Genomic DNA, 16521 nt, shown 5'->3' with positions numbered 1-16521 from the left:
ACGCACTTTGAAAAAAATGTAAAGATTTATCAATATTCCTTCAAATAATCGGTATGATAAATAACAGATCCTGGTTTGATAACTTTTTTATGATAAAGTCACTGTAGGACCTGAGAAATTTAGGTTTTAAATATTTAAGGTTTTGATAAAATAAAAGGGAAAATTAAAGAGTCTTGAAAAAAAGAGTGACGATTGTTTAAGTTCATTAATTCGTTTTTCTTTTTTTAATTCTAGTCTTTGATTAGTAGATGTAAAGGTGTATAGGGGCACTAACAGAGACAGCTTCAAGCAACTTAGCATTTATCATAATAAAAAGGGGCCAATTTGATTGTTCCAAATTATGAAAATTCTTTCTCTCTCATACGTTTTACTGTACTTAAAAATTTCAAGTTTTCATCTGTTTTAATTAACTCATTTATTATTGAAAGTTTTCAACGTCATACCAGTTAGGTAAATACATAATTATATGAATGCTTTGAGTATAGCATAGACAGACTGGGCAAAGGGCCAGGGGAGGGGATGGGGGGCTAAGCCCCCCACATATTTTGGAAAGATATATACATCGTATAAGCATTGAAATTGCAGCGTACCCTTTTTAGGTTTATTGCTCCCCTCCCCCGTTTGTAAACGACACCTATGTATTGGAAAGATAAAGATTTGGACTGAGGGATCTTATATCCGTCTTCTCTTCTTTTCGACGGGAGTAAATCAATTCATTTTTGAGGTTAGGGTTAGGCTTAGTTTTTTGAAAAATAAATAACATATAAAATCTTTCCATGACTAAAATATGATTTTTTTTCAAAGTGCGTTAAGTGTCTCCATGGTAAAATATATTGATGTAGACTCTTAACGCACTTTGAAAAATTTTTTCAAAGTGCATTGAGTTGGTCCCAAATTTAACGCACTTTGAAAAAATTTTTCAAAGTGCGTTGATTTTGTCCCAATTTTAACGCACTTTGAAAAATTTTTTCAAAGTGCGTAATTTTTTCAAAGTGCGTTGCCACAATTGTGCATGTATTGGGCTTTAAAATTCCCATCCGAGTTTGTAAACTTCTTAAAAACCAATATTATACAAGATTTGTGGCTTTTATTAATTTCAAACATGCAGTATACATCCTTAAAACTACCAGGTGATATTTAAGTTTGGCCACAGGATATAACTTTCTATAGGTGTTAACTCCATGTTCGAATTTGTGAACATGACCATTTCTGACACATGGAATGACTTAGCATATATTTTAATTTTGTGTTTGAGGTGATGTTTTGATCTTTCACATGTTTGAATGTTTTCTTTCCTAAATTATTGCTTTCTAAGAAAAAAGAAACATTTTGTAACCTCACGAGAAAACCAGAGATCACGTTTCGAGTTCTATAAAAGTAGCCGAGTCGCTCAAAATGACACTCCACCATCGCCATCCCCCAGTCAAGTATACTCACTTCTTTCCAAGGTAAGAAATATTCTGTTGAGTTTAAAAAAAAATAATGTTCGAAACACCACACGATTTCATGATTCCTTGGCAAGCAAGACGATTCTACTGAATGATTCCTTGTTTCTCTCAGAGGAAAAAGTGTTGTGTATAAACATGTATGCCACGATAATATGCATTACATAAGTTGTTGGCCATCGGATTTCTTTAATATCTAAATTAGTGTCAATATCTAGCCACACTGGATGACCCATTGTGACACACACCCGACGAAGCTCGACGAACGAGCAATGAATACGAACACCTCGATACCCCTTTAATTGTATTTCTAACCTTTGAGGTTTAAATTCTCAAAGTTAAGAATTACCATTTCCTTAAAATTTTGTAACATTAGAGAATACAATCTTCATCATAACTTAAACTAAAAAGAAGAGAATAAACTGTCTCCTGATTTAAATAAAAATATACTTTTGATTTTAAAAATATACAAAAAGAGAAAAGCATATTACTTTGAAAGAGTTGGGAATAGGCCGTTCTTCTACAGCACCTTAAAATTGGATAAATATAGGATGTATATGTGTAATCATATTTTGTAATGAAATGCTTGAATTTTACATTAAATAATGTTTGGTTGAATTGAGATTAAAATTACAGTGTACATGTACATGCATATTATTTCGGTTGTTGTCTGTTTTCAGTGATTGTAATCTTTTATGTTCAAAACATAATTTTGAATGTTAATCCATTATTATATTTTTTTATGTTATCAAATCTGCAGATGGCTCCTATTTCGTCCATAATATGCTTGGTCGCTATGGTACTTGGTGCCGATGCACTGGGAGGGGTTTATGGCCCTAGTAACGGAGGAAATGGCGGAGGTAACGGAAATATGATGTCCAACATGATGAATATGAAAAAAATGATGATGATGACAATGATGAACAAAATGATGCCGGTAGATTATCCATTGCCAAACCCTGGGCCTTCATATCCAATGCCCATGAAACCAATGATGCCTTACTACCCAATGCCCATGAAACCTATGATGCCTGACTACCCCATGCCAAACCCAGGGCCCATGAAACCAATGATGCCTGACTACCCTATGCCAAACCCAGGGCCTATGAAACCAATGATGCCTGACTACCCTATGCCAAACCCAGGGCCTATGAAACCAATGATGCCTGACTACCCTATGCCAAACCCAGGGCCCATGAAACCAATGATGCCTGACTACCCTATGCCAAACCCAGGGCCCATGAAACCAATGATGCCTGACTACCCTATGCCAAATCCAGGACCTATATATCCTATGCCACCGAAACCCATGCAAAGTAAGTATTTAACAGTTTATAATGTTTACAAAACAATCTCAAAAATTTCGCATGGATAATTACTTCTAGAGTTTATGGTATAATGGACTTCACACTAATTTTCCTTAAATATATTTTTATCCTTAAATATATTTAAAAAAATAACTTTTCTGTTTGTATTGTTTTGATTAAGTAAAAAAAAAAAATCAAACAATCCATTTTTATGTACAGAAGTACATCCTTAAGGACATACGCAACATACCTTACCTACTGATAATTTTCCTAGATATTCTAAGTATAAACTTATAATATCATTACATGTTCTTAGACAAAAAATCAGCATGCGTTACCAGAGGTTTTGAAAAGATATCGAATTTTGAAAATTTTTGCATTATTCAAATAAAAATGTACAAAAATTATAGAACATAAATTCAAGATTTTTTTTCATCAAAAATTGTTTTAGAAGAGGTGTACAAATCCATATATAGACATTAAAAATATTGCTCCAGGGAAGAATCCAAAAATGTTCAAACTACGTTGCGTATGACCTAAAGTACTTACAATTTTCTTTTACAGTGTATTGATTGACCACGAAATGAATAATCCAAAATGGTGTGTGTGAATGTTCTCAAATTTGATGGATTAAATAAAATTTAAACAATATATTTGTTTCTCATTTTATTAACTTTGTCTACAAAGCCTTTCCAAAGCGAGCATGAATTTCACTTGCATAGCTATTATAACGGTAACTTGTAATACAAAAAATGTATGAATAAAAGTTCTCGGACGTAAGTATTGTAAATCAGTTTTACATACATGTAAGGAAATGGAACTCATTCATTAATGTATCTTGTTATTAGTAATTGGCAAAATCAATTTGTAAAAAACATTCTGATTGTACTCACAACTATTCTGAAGTTGATTTTAAAAAGATGCTTGAGTTTCTGATTGATAATACCATTAATACGTATCTATATGATTTCTAGAGACCAGATCTTCCAACAATACGTTGGAATTCCCACGGGTACCAATTTCGCACCGTTATTAGCAGACCTATTTTTGTATTAAAATGAAGCAAAATTTATTTAAACTCTTATAATGAGAAGAAGAAAACACTTGTGGCCTTCAATGCGACATTAAGAAGTATCAACAATGTATTATCAATTAACAATAGTTATTTACATTTTTATGTCGACACGATATATCCCGGTGAGCTTGGAATTATTAAAGATACCACAATCTGAAGCATCTTTTCATACTTGGAAATTTTTCTAGAAAAGACTTTAATGGTTATCTAACAGCCAAGCTTTATAATAAATGTAATGACTTTAACCTTTTTTTTAATCGTCAACTTCCCTTTCTTTTGCAGCAATAAATATATATTATTCAGCTACATGCAGGGTTTCTCCTAATCGAATCGATACGCAGGAGCATGCTCTATGTATGAATAATTATTGAAAAACAAGCTGAGCAAATACAATCTATTATTAAGTCAAATGCTCACTAATCCCATTTTTTAAAAAAAATGTTAAGCCAGTATTTAATATTCTGAATTGTGGACGGATTTTTTTTAATACACGCTGAATCAGATTATTTGAAGTTATTTCCCGATCACGACAAGGAACACACGGCGGGCGTGAGCGATCGGCAGGGGGTGTATATTGCTCCGTGGCACCTGATCCCACCTTTGATTCTCATGAGGTATGTGTTTGCTCTGTTCCTGATTTTTACTTCTTACCTCAACACTATTTATTGCCATTCGATTTTTAATGACTTATTTGAATTTAACAATGCAAATTACTCAAAATTGAATTTAAAACTGCGCACCAAGTAAATAATAAAAATTCAAGATTTATGGGGAAACTATTTTTTTTGTTCGAAGGATACTTTAATAAAAAGTTCTTCAGATCTACACATTTGTTACATTTAATATGTTGAAACTAGTTACCCATAGAAAACATTTCGTTATTTTATGCTATAATATAAAATATAGGGTTGAAAGTATATTTTGAAATAAAGTTTACATGTTCACTCAACAGACTTTGCCAGGAAATGAAAAAAATATTAAAGAAGATAAAATTTACACTGTTTCATGTTCGAAAATCGCATACATCTTACTGTATTTTGAACAATAGGCCTATCCCAAATTTTACACCACTAATCCCAACTTTCTTTCATTATTTTTAACTACAGTGGCGTGCCAAAAGTGAAGATAATTTTATTTTTTCTATATATATTTCATTGAAAACAATATTTTGTAAAATCGCTGGTATGACAACAATTCTTGACAGATTTTATCGAAAATTTCTTGATAATCCAAGAAATTGTTGTAGTTAAAAAAAACAATAGTTTTTATCTGATAAGCATTGATAATTTAAAAATATTGTAATTTAAGTGTGACATGAATTTTTAAGTCATATACTCACAATGAATTATATAGTCAACATTGATCTTGAATTTTAGAACTAATGTTTAGTGATGAACTATATTTTACTACATATTAAACGTGTGAATGATCTTTTAAAGAAAGATAACTACACATTTTCTGGTTTAAGTACTGAAATAAATAATTAAATTGGACAAAAATTGACCATTTACCTATGATTTTACAAAATGTTGTTTTCAATGAAATATATAGAGAAAAAATAAAATTATCTTCACTTTTCGCACGCCACTGTATATAAGTCTTCCAACCTATCGGCACTAAGTGTCAAAAAATGTTTGATACAAGAAAATATTATCATTAATGAATATTATTTAACACTTTAAAAAAAAAACTGAAATAAGATTGTATTTATTGCCATAATTACATGAAATATATAAAGATAACAAAGAGTATTCGAGCTGAAAAGGCCATTAAAGAATACAGAGTTTAAAATAGAGCAAACACGGACATCTGAAACATCAAAGGTTAGGATCAGGTGCCATGGAGGAGTGAGCATCCCCTGCCGCCAGTCACACCCGCCGTGTGCTCCTTTTCATGATCGGGAAAGAGCTTACGAAATTAATGATGACTTTAAACGACACTGCTGATATTCTTGTTTTATCAACTTGTTTGTCGATAACTTACCATGTTTTTAAAGTTGTTTATATGTAGAGCATGCACTTGTGTATCCAATGAACTGAGAGATAAAATATAAACCCCGCATGTAGTTGATGAATTGTAAGGGAAGTTGACGATTGAAAAGTTAACGTCGTCGGGTTTATCATAAAGATTGGTTGATAGATTACCATTAATGATTTTTCTAACAAAATACCCAGCTGCTTTTTCAATTCAAACGGAACTCGTAAATTTACTTACCTTGTCATTGGTAATTTACAAAATTACTTTAAAATCATTCCGATTGTACACACAAGTGCTCTAAGATGATATTTTATAGATGCTTGAGTTTCTGATTGACAATTTTTACATAGTATTTGGAGACTAGGTCCTCCAACAATCTATTTGAATTCCCATGGGAACCAATTGCACCCCATTGTTAACAGAAAACCCATTTTTGTACCCATGCAGATGAAGCAGAATTTGTTTCAAATCTTTTACGTGAAAAGAAGAAAACACTTTCTTTGGCCTTCCACACGACATTCAGATATATCGGTGACGTATTTCATATCAATAATAGTCCTTACCATTCTTATGTTGACACGATATATCCCGGTGAACTTGAAATAAAAGATACCCCAGAGCCTGACATATCTGTTTTATTTCTGGATACTTTACTAGAAAAAGACGTTAATGGTTATCTAACAACAAAGCTTTATGATAACTTTTCAATCGTCAACTTCCCTTACCTATGCAAAAATATACCTTTATCACCTGCGTACGCAGTTTATATCTCTCAGTTGATTCGATACAGAAAAACATGTTATAAGTATGAACAATTTCTACAACGAGGCAAGTTATTGACATACAAGTTGATGAAGGAAGAATATCATCAGTCTTGTTTACAGTTTCTGAATCGAAAGACATTATTGACAAACAGACTGACGAAACAAGAATTTCAGCAGTCTCGTTTAAAGTCATCATTTTGTTAGTTCCATGATCAATAAAATGACCTTGTCAGCAAATATAATTTATCATTGAGTCAAATGTTGCGTTGTTGACTGACATTTTTCTTTCTAAATTTTAGGCCATTATTTACACACTAAGTTGTAATTTTTTCCGTTTTATCCCCAACATGACAAGGAACACACGGCGGGTGTGCCCGGTTGTCAGGGGATGCTCACTCCCCAATGGCACCTGACCTCACCTCTGATTTTTTTTGGAGGTCCATATTTTCTCTGCTCAAATTTTGTATCATAGCTTGATGGACTTTTGAGCTTGAATACTGTTCTTTATCTCCGTATATTTCATCCAAATATAAAACAGATGTGTCAGAATCTCTGGTATATTTTAGTTCAAACTCATCTGGATATAACGTATAGAAATAAGAATGAAAATAGCCATCATTAATTGACCATACGTCGTCGATATATATCAATGTTGAAGCCACAGCAAATGGTTTCTCCTTATTTTCAAGCACAACATTTTAAACAAATGTTGCTTCATATGAATACAAAAATAAGTCTGTAACCATTGGAATTCCAATAGGTTGTTAACCCTTTCGACGCCAAAGCGACAAAAATGTCGTTTACTGTGTCAACGCCAAACCGACAAAAATGTCGCTTTGTAATACATGTTTAACTTTTTCGTTTATTTATCATTTATCTCAGTTTAAATTAAATACAGTAATATCTAAATTTTGACACAAGTATGTGCCTTTATTTTTAAATTGGTACTGGTCTAAATATGACGTCATATTTCTTTACATTGACGTTAAATTATGACGTAGGTTTAGGAGTACGCTAGCGTTGTAAAATTTGGCGCGCCATAGCATAAGTTGTTTTTAATGATCCATAGTCCTCGGACAGTTTACACTTATTTCCCCTGGCAATACTTGCATGCATATAAATATTTCATCGATCGATCGATTGAGAGAGAGAGATAGATTTGTGAATATACATCTAGTCTTTATAAAATGTATTGATCATTTAAAAAATAAGATTTGTTAAAATAATTGAAAAAATAGATTAAATACATTTAAAAACAGTAGTCACTGATATTAATGTTTAAATCTTCCGATAAAAAGTCACTTTGAAATTGTATTGAACTTGCAACAATTTTTAGAAATAAGATACAGCTAGATACACGCAGTATTTATTTATTCATTTTTTAGCATTATACCGACAATGATTTTATGCTTAAAATATGTAAACAAAAGAAACAACAATAGACTAGGGTGAAAAGACAATATTATCTATTGATATTCCACAGGCGCTTGCGATGTTCTTATTTAAGGAATGACTCTAATTCTTGGCCATATTATCGAGTATAATCTGGTTTGGGTCAGTTTACGCTTTATAATCCGCGAAGCGGATTATAAAAAAGCGTAAACTGACCCAAACCAGATTATACTCGATAATATGGCCAAGAATTAAAGTCATTCCTTATAATTTAATTTTAAAATAATTAAACAACTTTTGATGTAAAATTGTGTTGCTTTTTATAAGTTCAAATTTACCGCGCAATAATACAACCGTAGTAACGGAAGTGATTTGAAGCGAGGGGAGGTAATAACTGATACATAGATCTTGCAGCCATGATGTTTGTTTACATGAGGTAAGAACGAGTAATTGTTTAAAGTTAAAGGTACATTTATTAAATCTGGAATTTTCCATGGATTCCGAGGACTGGAAATGAGGGGATTGCATGGATATGATGATTAAGCTGGTCGTCAAGGGGGTGTGTCCCCATACCAAACCAGATTATACAAAATGTTATGCGTTCCTTTTTGGAAATCAACCAATGAGAGGCGAGAATACAAATAAAATTAAATTATAAAAGATTAATCAATATTGATATGGCGACATCTTTTGAGAATGAATTAATGATAGCTGAAAAAGGTACTATCTCCTGTAATCGTAAGCGTTAATAAAGCCATTCAAGAAATCTGAGCCAAACTTAAAAATTGATTTGTTTTCAGCTTCCAGCTACCTACCGATCAACTAAAAATAAAATGAACCTGCCAACCCCCCCCCCCCAAAAAAAAAATCACTATATTATTTTCTTTTTTAAGTTTCAAGCTTTGAGGCCTGGGATATTGAAACTATTTCGTTTTCTATTTTTAATTTTCGTTATTATCAATCAAGTGGAGCTATTAATTATGTTCAATAAGCTTAGTTTTGATATGTAATAAAATTCTGAAAAGTAATCTTTTTATTAAACAAACATGTCGAGCTATCCACTATAAAGATTTTTGGGCGTCTTTAAAAAAAAAAGCTAGGTCCTATACTTTATTGGAAAAATGAAAAATAAAAGCAACCAGAGGCCATCTCCAAAAAAAAAAAAAGTTGCACTCTCCCGACCGATGAACTAAAAATGTCCCGATCAAAACTTTGTTTTAATATTCCAGGACATGATTTGTTGGGTCTTATTCCGATAACACATATGTAAAAGTTTTTAAGAAAAAAATCCCAACTACCTAGCGACCCATTTAATTTACCCAGAGTCGGGAGAGGACTATCAAACATTAGTTGAAAGATGGCCTTTCTATTTACATGTAATTCATGTTAAATCAGAATGTAATAATAATATATTGCCACTTTAACATTGAAATCATGGATGACGAGTTTTAACTCTGTTCACTCAACACCCCGGCTATGTCTTAAGGTACATCGATACTCTGATAAGAGAGATAACTCTAAATGACATGGATGTCTATTATTACAATATTCCTTTATGAACTTTTTTTGGAAAATCATTAAGGTTATTATTAAATCAACATTTCATATAAGTGAGCAGAGGGTTTATGAGCCTTAAGGTTTTCTGCAAGTTCCATTTGGTTGCAAAAAAAAAAATCTCTATGTTTAGCGTTAGCGGACGACTCGGAATTAGTTTTTAGGTATGTTTGAAAACAAACACACTATGAAAATGTACAAATACAAATGTTTGCCACACAGTTTACTCTTTGAGATCGGCACCCCTTGTTTGTGTACCAAAAATTTTAATTTCGCTACACTGGTAGTTTATATTTGATACAATGTATATTCCCAGATGATGATGAGAAATTCTTCATGTTGTGCTTTTCCATTTCATTATGTGTTTTTTATTTAGATAGAAAGATTTTTTTCACTTTAATGTGGACGCTAAACAAACAAAAAAAAATGACTTAGCATGCAATATTACAAGTCATGTTCTGTAACTTCGAGATTCCGAGATACTAGTAGTGTAACATTGTATTAACAAAATGGTTGAAATCCCTTTGAAGAGAGTCCAATTAGAGCCGTAGTATTAAAGGATATACCTATCTGCATGGCCTCATAAAAAAATTATTAACACTAGTGCTATACGAATTATTTAATTATTGCTTTAGACATATATAAATATGTACATTTCAACACAATTTACCTAAATATGAAAAGCCGCGATTGCAGTTAAACTGATGCCATTACATTTTCATTTCTAATTTTTTTTCTGTCGTAACTCTTTGAAAGTTAGTGGAGTTGATATCTTGATAATTCTACCGGAATGTTAATTAGGCAGGTCAATATCTAAGTTGGCCAAATATGCATGTAAATCTCGTGCGGCTGTCTTTGCATTTGACGTCAGTGGGCAAGGACTTTTGAAATTGGCATGGGAGTCCTCATGTAATTTAAATCCATGTCTAGATTAATTCCGAGAAAATGTTACATTGTATTAACAAAATGGTTGAGATCCTATGAAGAGAGTCGTACTATTTAAGGATCTGCATGGCCTCATACAAAAAAAATATTAACACTAGTGCTATACGAATTATTTAATTATTGCTTTAGATATATGTACATTTCAACACAATTTATCTACATGTATGAAAAGCCGCGATTGCAGGTAAACTGATGCAATTGCAAATCACACAGGGGCATAGCTAGAACTTTCATTAAGTATAGGCACAGATTACCCTGTATGCAGCGAGGGCTTGTCCCCCCCCCCCCCCGACGGAAAATGGATTTAACGATTTTGAGACCCCTGGGTGACAAATTCTGGGCGTTAAAATGGCAGCTGCGCCACTGGTACAAGTAGATTTCGTCAAAGACTGCAGTACAACCATCATTGATCAAAATATCCATTTTTTTCCATTTAGAACTTTTCATAAATCTGAGTTGGAAACCAGCTATCGTTGAATAGACATATCACTGATTAATCTCTGACGAGATTTGGTCAATTTCAGGAATTCAGAAAGTTCATTATTTCAAAACATGTGTAATGTTATAACTTAATTTTTCTTAAGATTAGAATGTCGAGGTCATATGCTAAAAATTTTTGCTTTTGATACAGTCTGATTTACTTGAGAAAAAAAACCCAATAAATAAAATTAATGATTTTAATTTTTTAATATAGAATAAACAATACGTTGACAACGAAACAATACTTTGACAAATAAGCCTGCTGTTTTATGTTTCTATTATGTTTCTGACGAAGAACTTGAATTTTAAAAAAATTAAAAATGGAAACTGAAAATTCAAATATATATCAACGTATTTAAAAAAAAAAAGTAAAATTAAAAAATCCGCTTGATAGTAGAAAAGATTTTTTTATCATTTATGATTTAACCCTGAAGAACCAATTTTATACACCATGAGTCCATCTAAATGAAAGTAATATTTATTCTATTATATCGGGTTCGATTTTTTTTTTGCGAGGTGATGGCCCGCGGTGCCCTAATTTTCGGACTGGACCACAGGCCTTTGGATCGCTTAAAAAAATTGTGTGTGAAAAAATAATTTTTATACCTCAATTTTTTTTCTAAGAGATATAAAGGCCTATGGACTGGATTTCTCTCTTTTTTCATGGTATTTAGGGGGATCAGTCATCGTATCAGATTACATGTCTTTAAAAATGTTGGTAATGTTTAAAAACTGAATTCGAGACCCGCAACGAGATTACATTATCACTGAGTAACGCCAACGTTATTTAGAAGCGTCTTAATTATTAAAATGCTCATAAAAATACTGGGAAAATGAGCTAATTATATATTTAAAAGTTATGCATATTTGCATTCAGAAAGTACATGTGTACCATGCTATATAAGGGTCCGTTTTCTCGTCTACGGCAGTCATAATTTAGTATTTCTAAATATTATTTTGAAAAAAAGAGTTGGGGTATCTTTTGTCCTTTAAGTATTTAAAGTCTTTCCTTACAATTGCAAGCTATAGGATTAATGTTTGCTTACTTGACTGTACTAAGATTCAAATTATTGGAATAAATATGACTCCTTTATAGGCATTTTCTTACGTCCTATTACCTTGGTTAAACAGGTGCTTTTTCAATATCAATTTGACGCTTTTTTCTTGACGCAACTATTTTACGTCTTAGTTGACGTCACAGTACGGTATCCGTGACGTTTTAGTAGTAACGTTATTCGGCGTCGAAAGGGTTAAAAGACCTAGTCTCCAAATGTGCACATAAAAATTGTCAATCAGAATAGGTTACATATTGAAGCGAATGATCTGAGTTAAAATTTAAGTGCAAAAAGGTCAAGTTCATTGTACCGATGAAATCACAGGGGCAGGTTACCTACTACATTTGATTTTACGTAATCACTATATATATAAAATTCCCTTTTTTATTTAAGGGTAAACTGCCCCAAGTTTTGTTATATCGGATAACATAAGTTGAAATAAGCTTCATTCCTTATAATTTAATTTCAGTCTAGACAATGAGACAATATTTCCTCCAGAAAATGGCTTCAAATTGAGCATTATTTTAAAAGTAACGTCAAGCGGAGTAATACGTTTTTGACGTAACTCATTGTGACGTAGGCAAGTTATGTTATACGAAATGGATAAAATCTTTTACCCAATCAAATGACGTGTTACAACTAAAATTAAATTTTATAGTAATTATGTAAAAATAAGTAATAGAACGTATGTTACCGCCCCTGTGGATGAAATGACCCCAAATTTTTTTTGCGATTTTGAATCATGCTATATGAGTACCAATATCCTCTTAAGAATCTTCGAGTGACATATCCTAACAATAGAAATAACATCTTAAAGTACATTCTAAACATAAATTCCGTTTTACATTTAATGAAATAAATTACAGAAATATTTTTTCAAACAAACAAACAAACAAACAACAACAACAATCCTTTATTTTCTGATTGTTTCAAGTTAAAGCATGCCAGTGATCATACCTGTCGATAGGTGTCCAAGTTTCAAGAAGGAAAAAAAAAGTTTCGTAGACATGGAATCTGAAGAGAGATTTTTTTAAAGGTAGTAGGCTAATGAATAAGTATATTTTTACCACCATTAAAGCATATTACAACTACGTAATTGACATAAACATTGGACTTTTTCATGCAAAGTTCATAATTTTCGTAAATTGACATGATTTTTATTTTTTTTTATTTTTAAGGTAGAGTAAATTTATAAACTTTTCTGTTAGATTTGGACTCTTTACTGTTTAATTGCATTGTAAGCCTTGTAATCATTGTATTTAATGTGTTGTACAGAAGAGACTGAATGGTTCATTGGCTTTTTAAATACCGGTTTTTAATTAAACAAGCTCTGTCATTAGATAAAAAATATACCTTCACTAAACACCATGTCCATTTAGATCTGAAAAAAGCAGAATTAGTATGGGCGTATTGCTGCAGAAAAATCTGTAAGTAAGAAGATGGCCGAACAAAGCGAGCAAAATGTCAACAGTGCGACAAATTAGACAGCGAAAATTAATTTGTCTTGTCTTGAAAATCATTACTTTGATATTTTATTTAATATTAACGTATATGTGATGTTAAGTCTGTACAATTCGAATCAAAACTCACAGATATTGAAATTATTTGTCTACAGAAATGGCAAACATACAACAAAGAGGGCCATTATGATCAATTCTTCACACCCTAAAGCAAATTTTCCACATTATTGAGCTAAACACTTTATTTTGCATTCTTCGGTGAACAAATATATGAGGCAGAGACCGACTTCAATTTAATTATAAATTTCTTATCTTCTTAAAGAAATAATTGATGTCCAGTTAACTTACCTTAAATACTGTAGACGTACTTTTTTTCACGGGGTCATAATTCCGCGGATTCTCAATTTCTGTTTAATCCACGGGTAGAAAATTACGCGGATTTCTTAGACTGTCTTTATATGCCTTACATTTATATTAAGTACGCTTGGATAAATTTCCGCGGAAAATTTGTGACCGCGTACATAGCGTAAATTAATACCACGCGGAAAAAGTACTTCTACAGTACTTAATTCTTAAATCAAATATATGACTTTTAAAATACGTTAAAAAAAGAGTAAAAAGGCATTTTGCACGTCTTGTTCGCCGATCTCTCAATTTGTGTATTTATGAATTCACACATAAAAAAGATAGTATAAGGTTCTCATTCAAACATTTATTGTACTTCAACGATATTTAAAAATCGAAAAGAAAGACTACAGCATAACAATTTAAAAATATATATTTATATATATCAATAATAAAGAGGAATGGATTCTCAAAGCAATAACAGAACATATCAAAACTTACATCTTCAAGGATCCTTCCTTTACTAAAAGTTCAAAGACTGGACGTATGTGACGTTCTACAGGGTGTCCGATAAAAGTTCATCACAAGCCGCTCCTCGTGTGATGCATCGTAAGCAATTCCGTTATGTAATCGTTATATTAGTTTGACCAAATTAGAACCTTTTTTATTCCAAAAAATTCAAATCGTTTGATGTGATCCCGTTAACGATCGTGTCAAACATGTAAAAATTGACATTTCTCACACGTAGTGCACAAATGTGCCATATTTCCGGTCGTCCGAGACAGGAAAGATTTGGTATAAAAGACGCCAGTCTTAATCAGATTCGTCACTGAACCATCAAGTTCCATCACCTCAACATCGAACCCAACTCAATTGGTCCTTTAAGGTAAGTTTATACTTCTCCGTCTGACGATTTATCTGGGAAAGAAGGATAAAATCTTTTCCGTTTTGCAGAAATAAAAGTCTTAAAAATTAATAAATGCATATACATGTAATATGATATTAAAACTAATCGTAATACATTGGTTGAATAAGAACAATTCTACCCAGACCAAAGACAAATGCACAAATATTAAGAACTTCACTTCATTTAATTTGATGTAAGCGTTTGTTGTTTCTTTCTGATTGTAGATGGCTTTCTTTAACCTGGTCTGTTTGGCACTTTTGGTTTCTGCAAATGCAGCCAGTTATGGAAAGCGTCCGACTCCAGAAATGGGTAACATGATGGGACCAATGATGGAGAGTGGAAACGCAGGTATGAACAATGGAAACGCAGGCATGAACAATGGAAACGCAGGCATGAACAATGGAATGAACGGCATGAACAATGGCATGAAAATGATGACCATGGACATGGCCAACAGCAAAGGAATGGATAAAATGACTGTACCAATGCCAGAGCCCATGAACATGGGAAATAACAACAATATGGAAATGATGCCCATGCCCATGAATATGGAAAATAACAAAGGAACCGAAATGATGCCAATGCCCATGAATATGGGTAATAACAATGCAATGAACATGATGAATATGGAAAATAACATGAATGAAATGAAACCTGTTAACATGCCTAATGGAAAAGAAATGAACATGCCAATGAATATGAATGCCATTAACAACATGATGAATATGAAAAAAGCAATGGATATTGGCAACATGATGAATGACATGATGAACATGAAGAAGGCAATGGAAATGGGTAAAGCAATGAAGAACGCTATGGAAATGGCTAAAATGATGGAGATGGCTAATGCTGTTAACATGATGAAAAATAGTATGGATATGATGAATATGGACACTATGAACAACATGAACATGGATAATAAACCAATGGAAATGAACATGAATAATGTCATGGACATGATGAACATGATGCCCAATGATAAAATGGATATGATGAACGCAATGCCAATGAATAAAAACGCAATGAACATGAACAACGGCCCTGACATGATGAACGCAATGCCAATGAACAAAAACGCAATGAACATGAACAACGGCCCTGACATGATGAACGCTATGCCCATAAACAAAAATGCAATGAACATGAACAACGTAATGGACATGATGAACGCTATGTCAATGGAGAAAAATGCAATGAATATGAACAACGGCCCTGATATGATGAACGCTATGCCCATGAACAAAAACGCAATGAATATGAACAACGGCCCTGAAATGATGAATGAAATGCCCATGAATGCAATGAACATGAACAACGTAATGGACATGATGAACGCTATGTCAATGAACAAAAACGCAATGAACATGAACAACGGCCCTGACATGATGAATGCAATGTCCATGAATAAAAATGCAATGAACATGAACAACGACATGAACATGATGTACCCAATGCCCATGGATAAAAATGCAATGAATATGAACAACGGCCCTGACATGATGAACGCAATGAACATGAACAACGGTCCTGACATGATGAATGCAATGAACATGAATAAAAACGCAATGAACATGATGAATGCAATGTCCATGAACAAAAATGAAATGAACATGAACAACGGCCCTGACATGATGAATGCAATGAATATGAATAAAAACGCAATGAACATGAACAACGTAATGGATATGATGAACGCAATGCCTATGAATAAAAACGCAATGAACATGAACAACAACATGAACATGATGAACGCTATGCCCATGGATAAGAACGCAATGAACATGAACAAAATGATGCCTCCTTCACCAAAATACG

At 32.6% G+C, this 16521-nt stretch overlaps 2 protein-coding genes across 2 annotated transcripts; both read left to right on the top strand.

The window, feature by feature from the left end:
- The first annotated feature begins 1416 nt into the window (after nucleotides 1-1416).
- LOC134263348 (uncharacterized) lies at nucleotides 1417-3354 on the top strand. Its single transcript, XM_062745680.1, has 3 exons — nucleotides 1417-1448; nucleotides 2206-2761; nucleotides 3317-3354. The coding sequence occupies exons 2-3, from the start codon at nucleotides 2206-2208 to the stop codon at nucleotides 3322-3324; spliced, it is 564 nt and encodes a 187-aa protein (XP_062601664.1). The 5' UTR covers nucleotides 1417-1448; the 3' UTR covers nucleotides 3325-3354.
- An 11576-nt stretch (nucleotides 3355-14930) lies between these two features.
- On the top strand, nucleotides 14931-16478 carry LOC134263346 (putative uncharacterized protein DDB_G0286901; the record flags this gene model as incomplete). The annotated part of the gene is made up of 1 exon (XM_062745679.1): nucleotides 14931-16478. A coding segment is annotated over exon 1 (1548 nt), but the record flags the coding sequence as incomplete, so codon positions are not given.
- Nucleotides 16479-16521: the final 43 nt, after the last annotated feature.

This window comes from Saccostrea cucullata, unplaced genomic scaffold (assembly GCF_032062105.1).
Source record: "Saccostrea cucullata isolate Sc308-1 unplaced genomic scaffold, CSIRO_AGI_Scuc_v1 ctg11138, whole genome shotgun sequence".
In the NCBI taxonomy this organism is placed as follows: domain Eukaryota; kingdom Metazoa; phylum Mollusca; class Bivalvia; order Ostreida; family Ostreidae; genus Saccostrea; species Saccostrea cuccullata.
This window is presented reverse-complemented; position numbering and strand designations above follow the sequence as displayed.

What these genes read in the sequence shown, in the direction of transcription:
- LOC134263348 (XM_062745680.1), top strand. Translation starts at nt 2,206, where the DNA reads ATGGCTCCTATTTCGTCCATAATATGCTTGGTCGCTATGGTACTTGGT.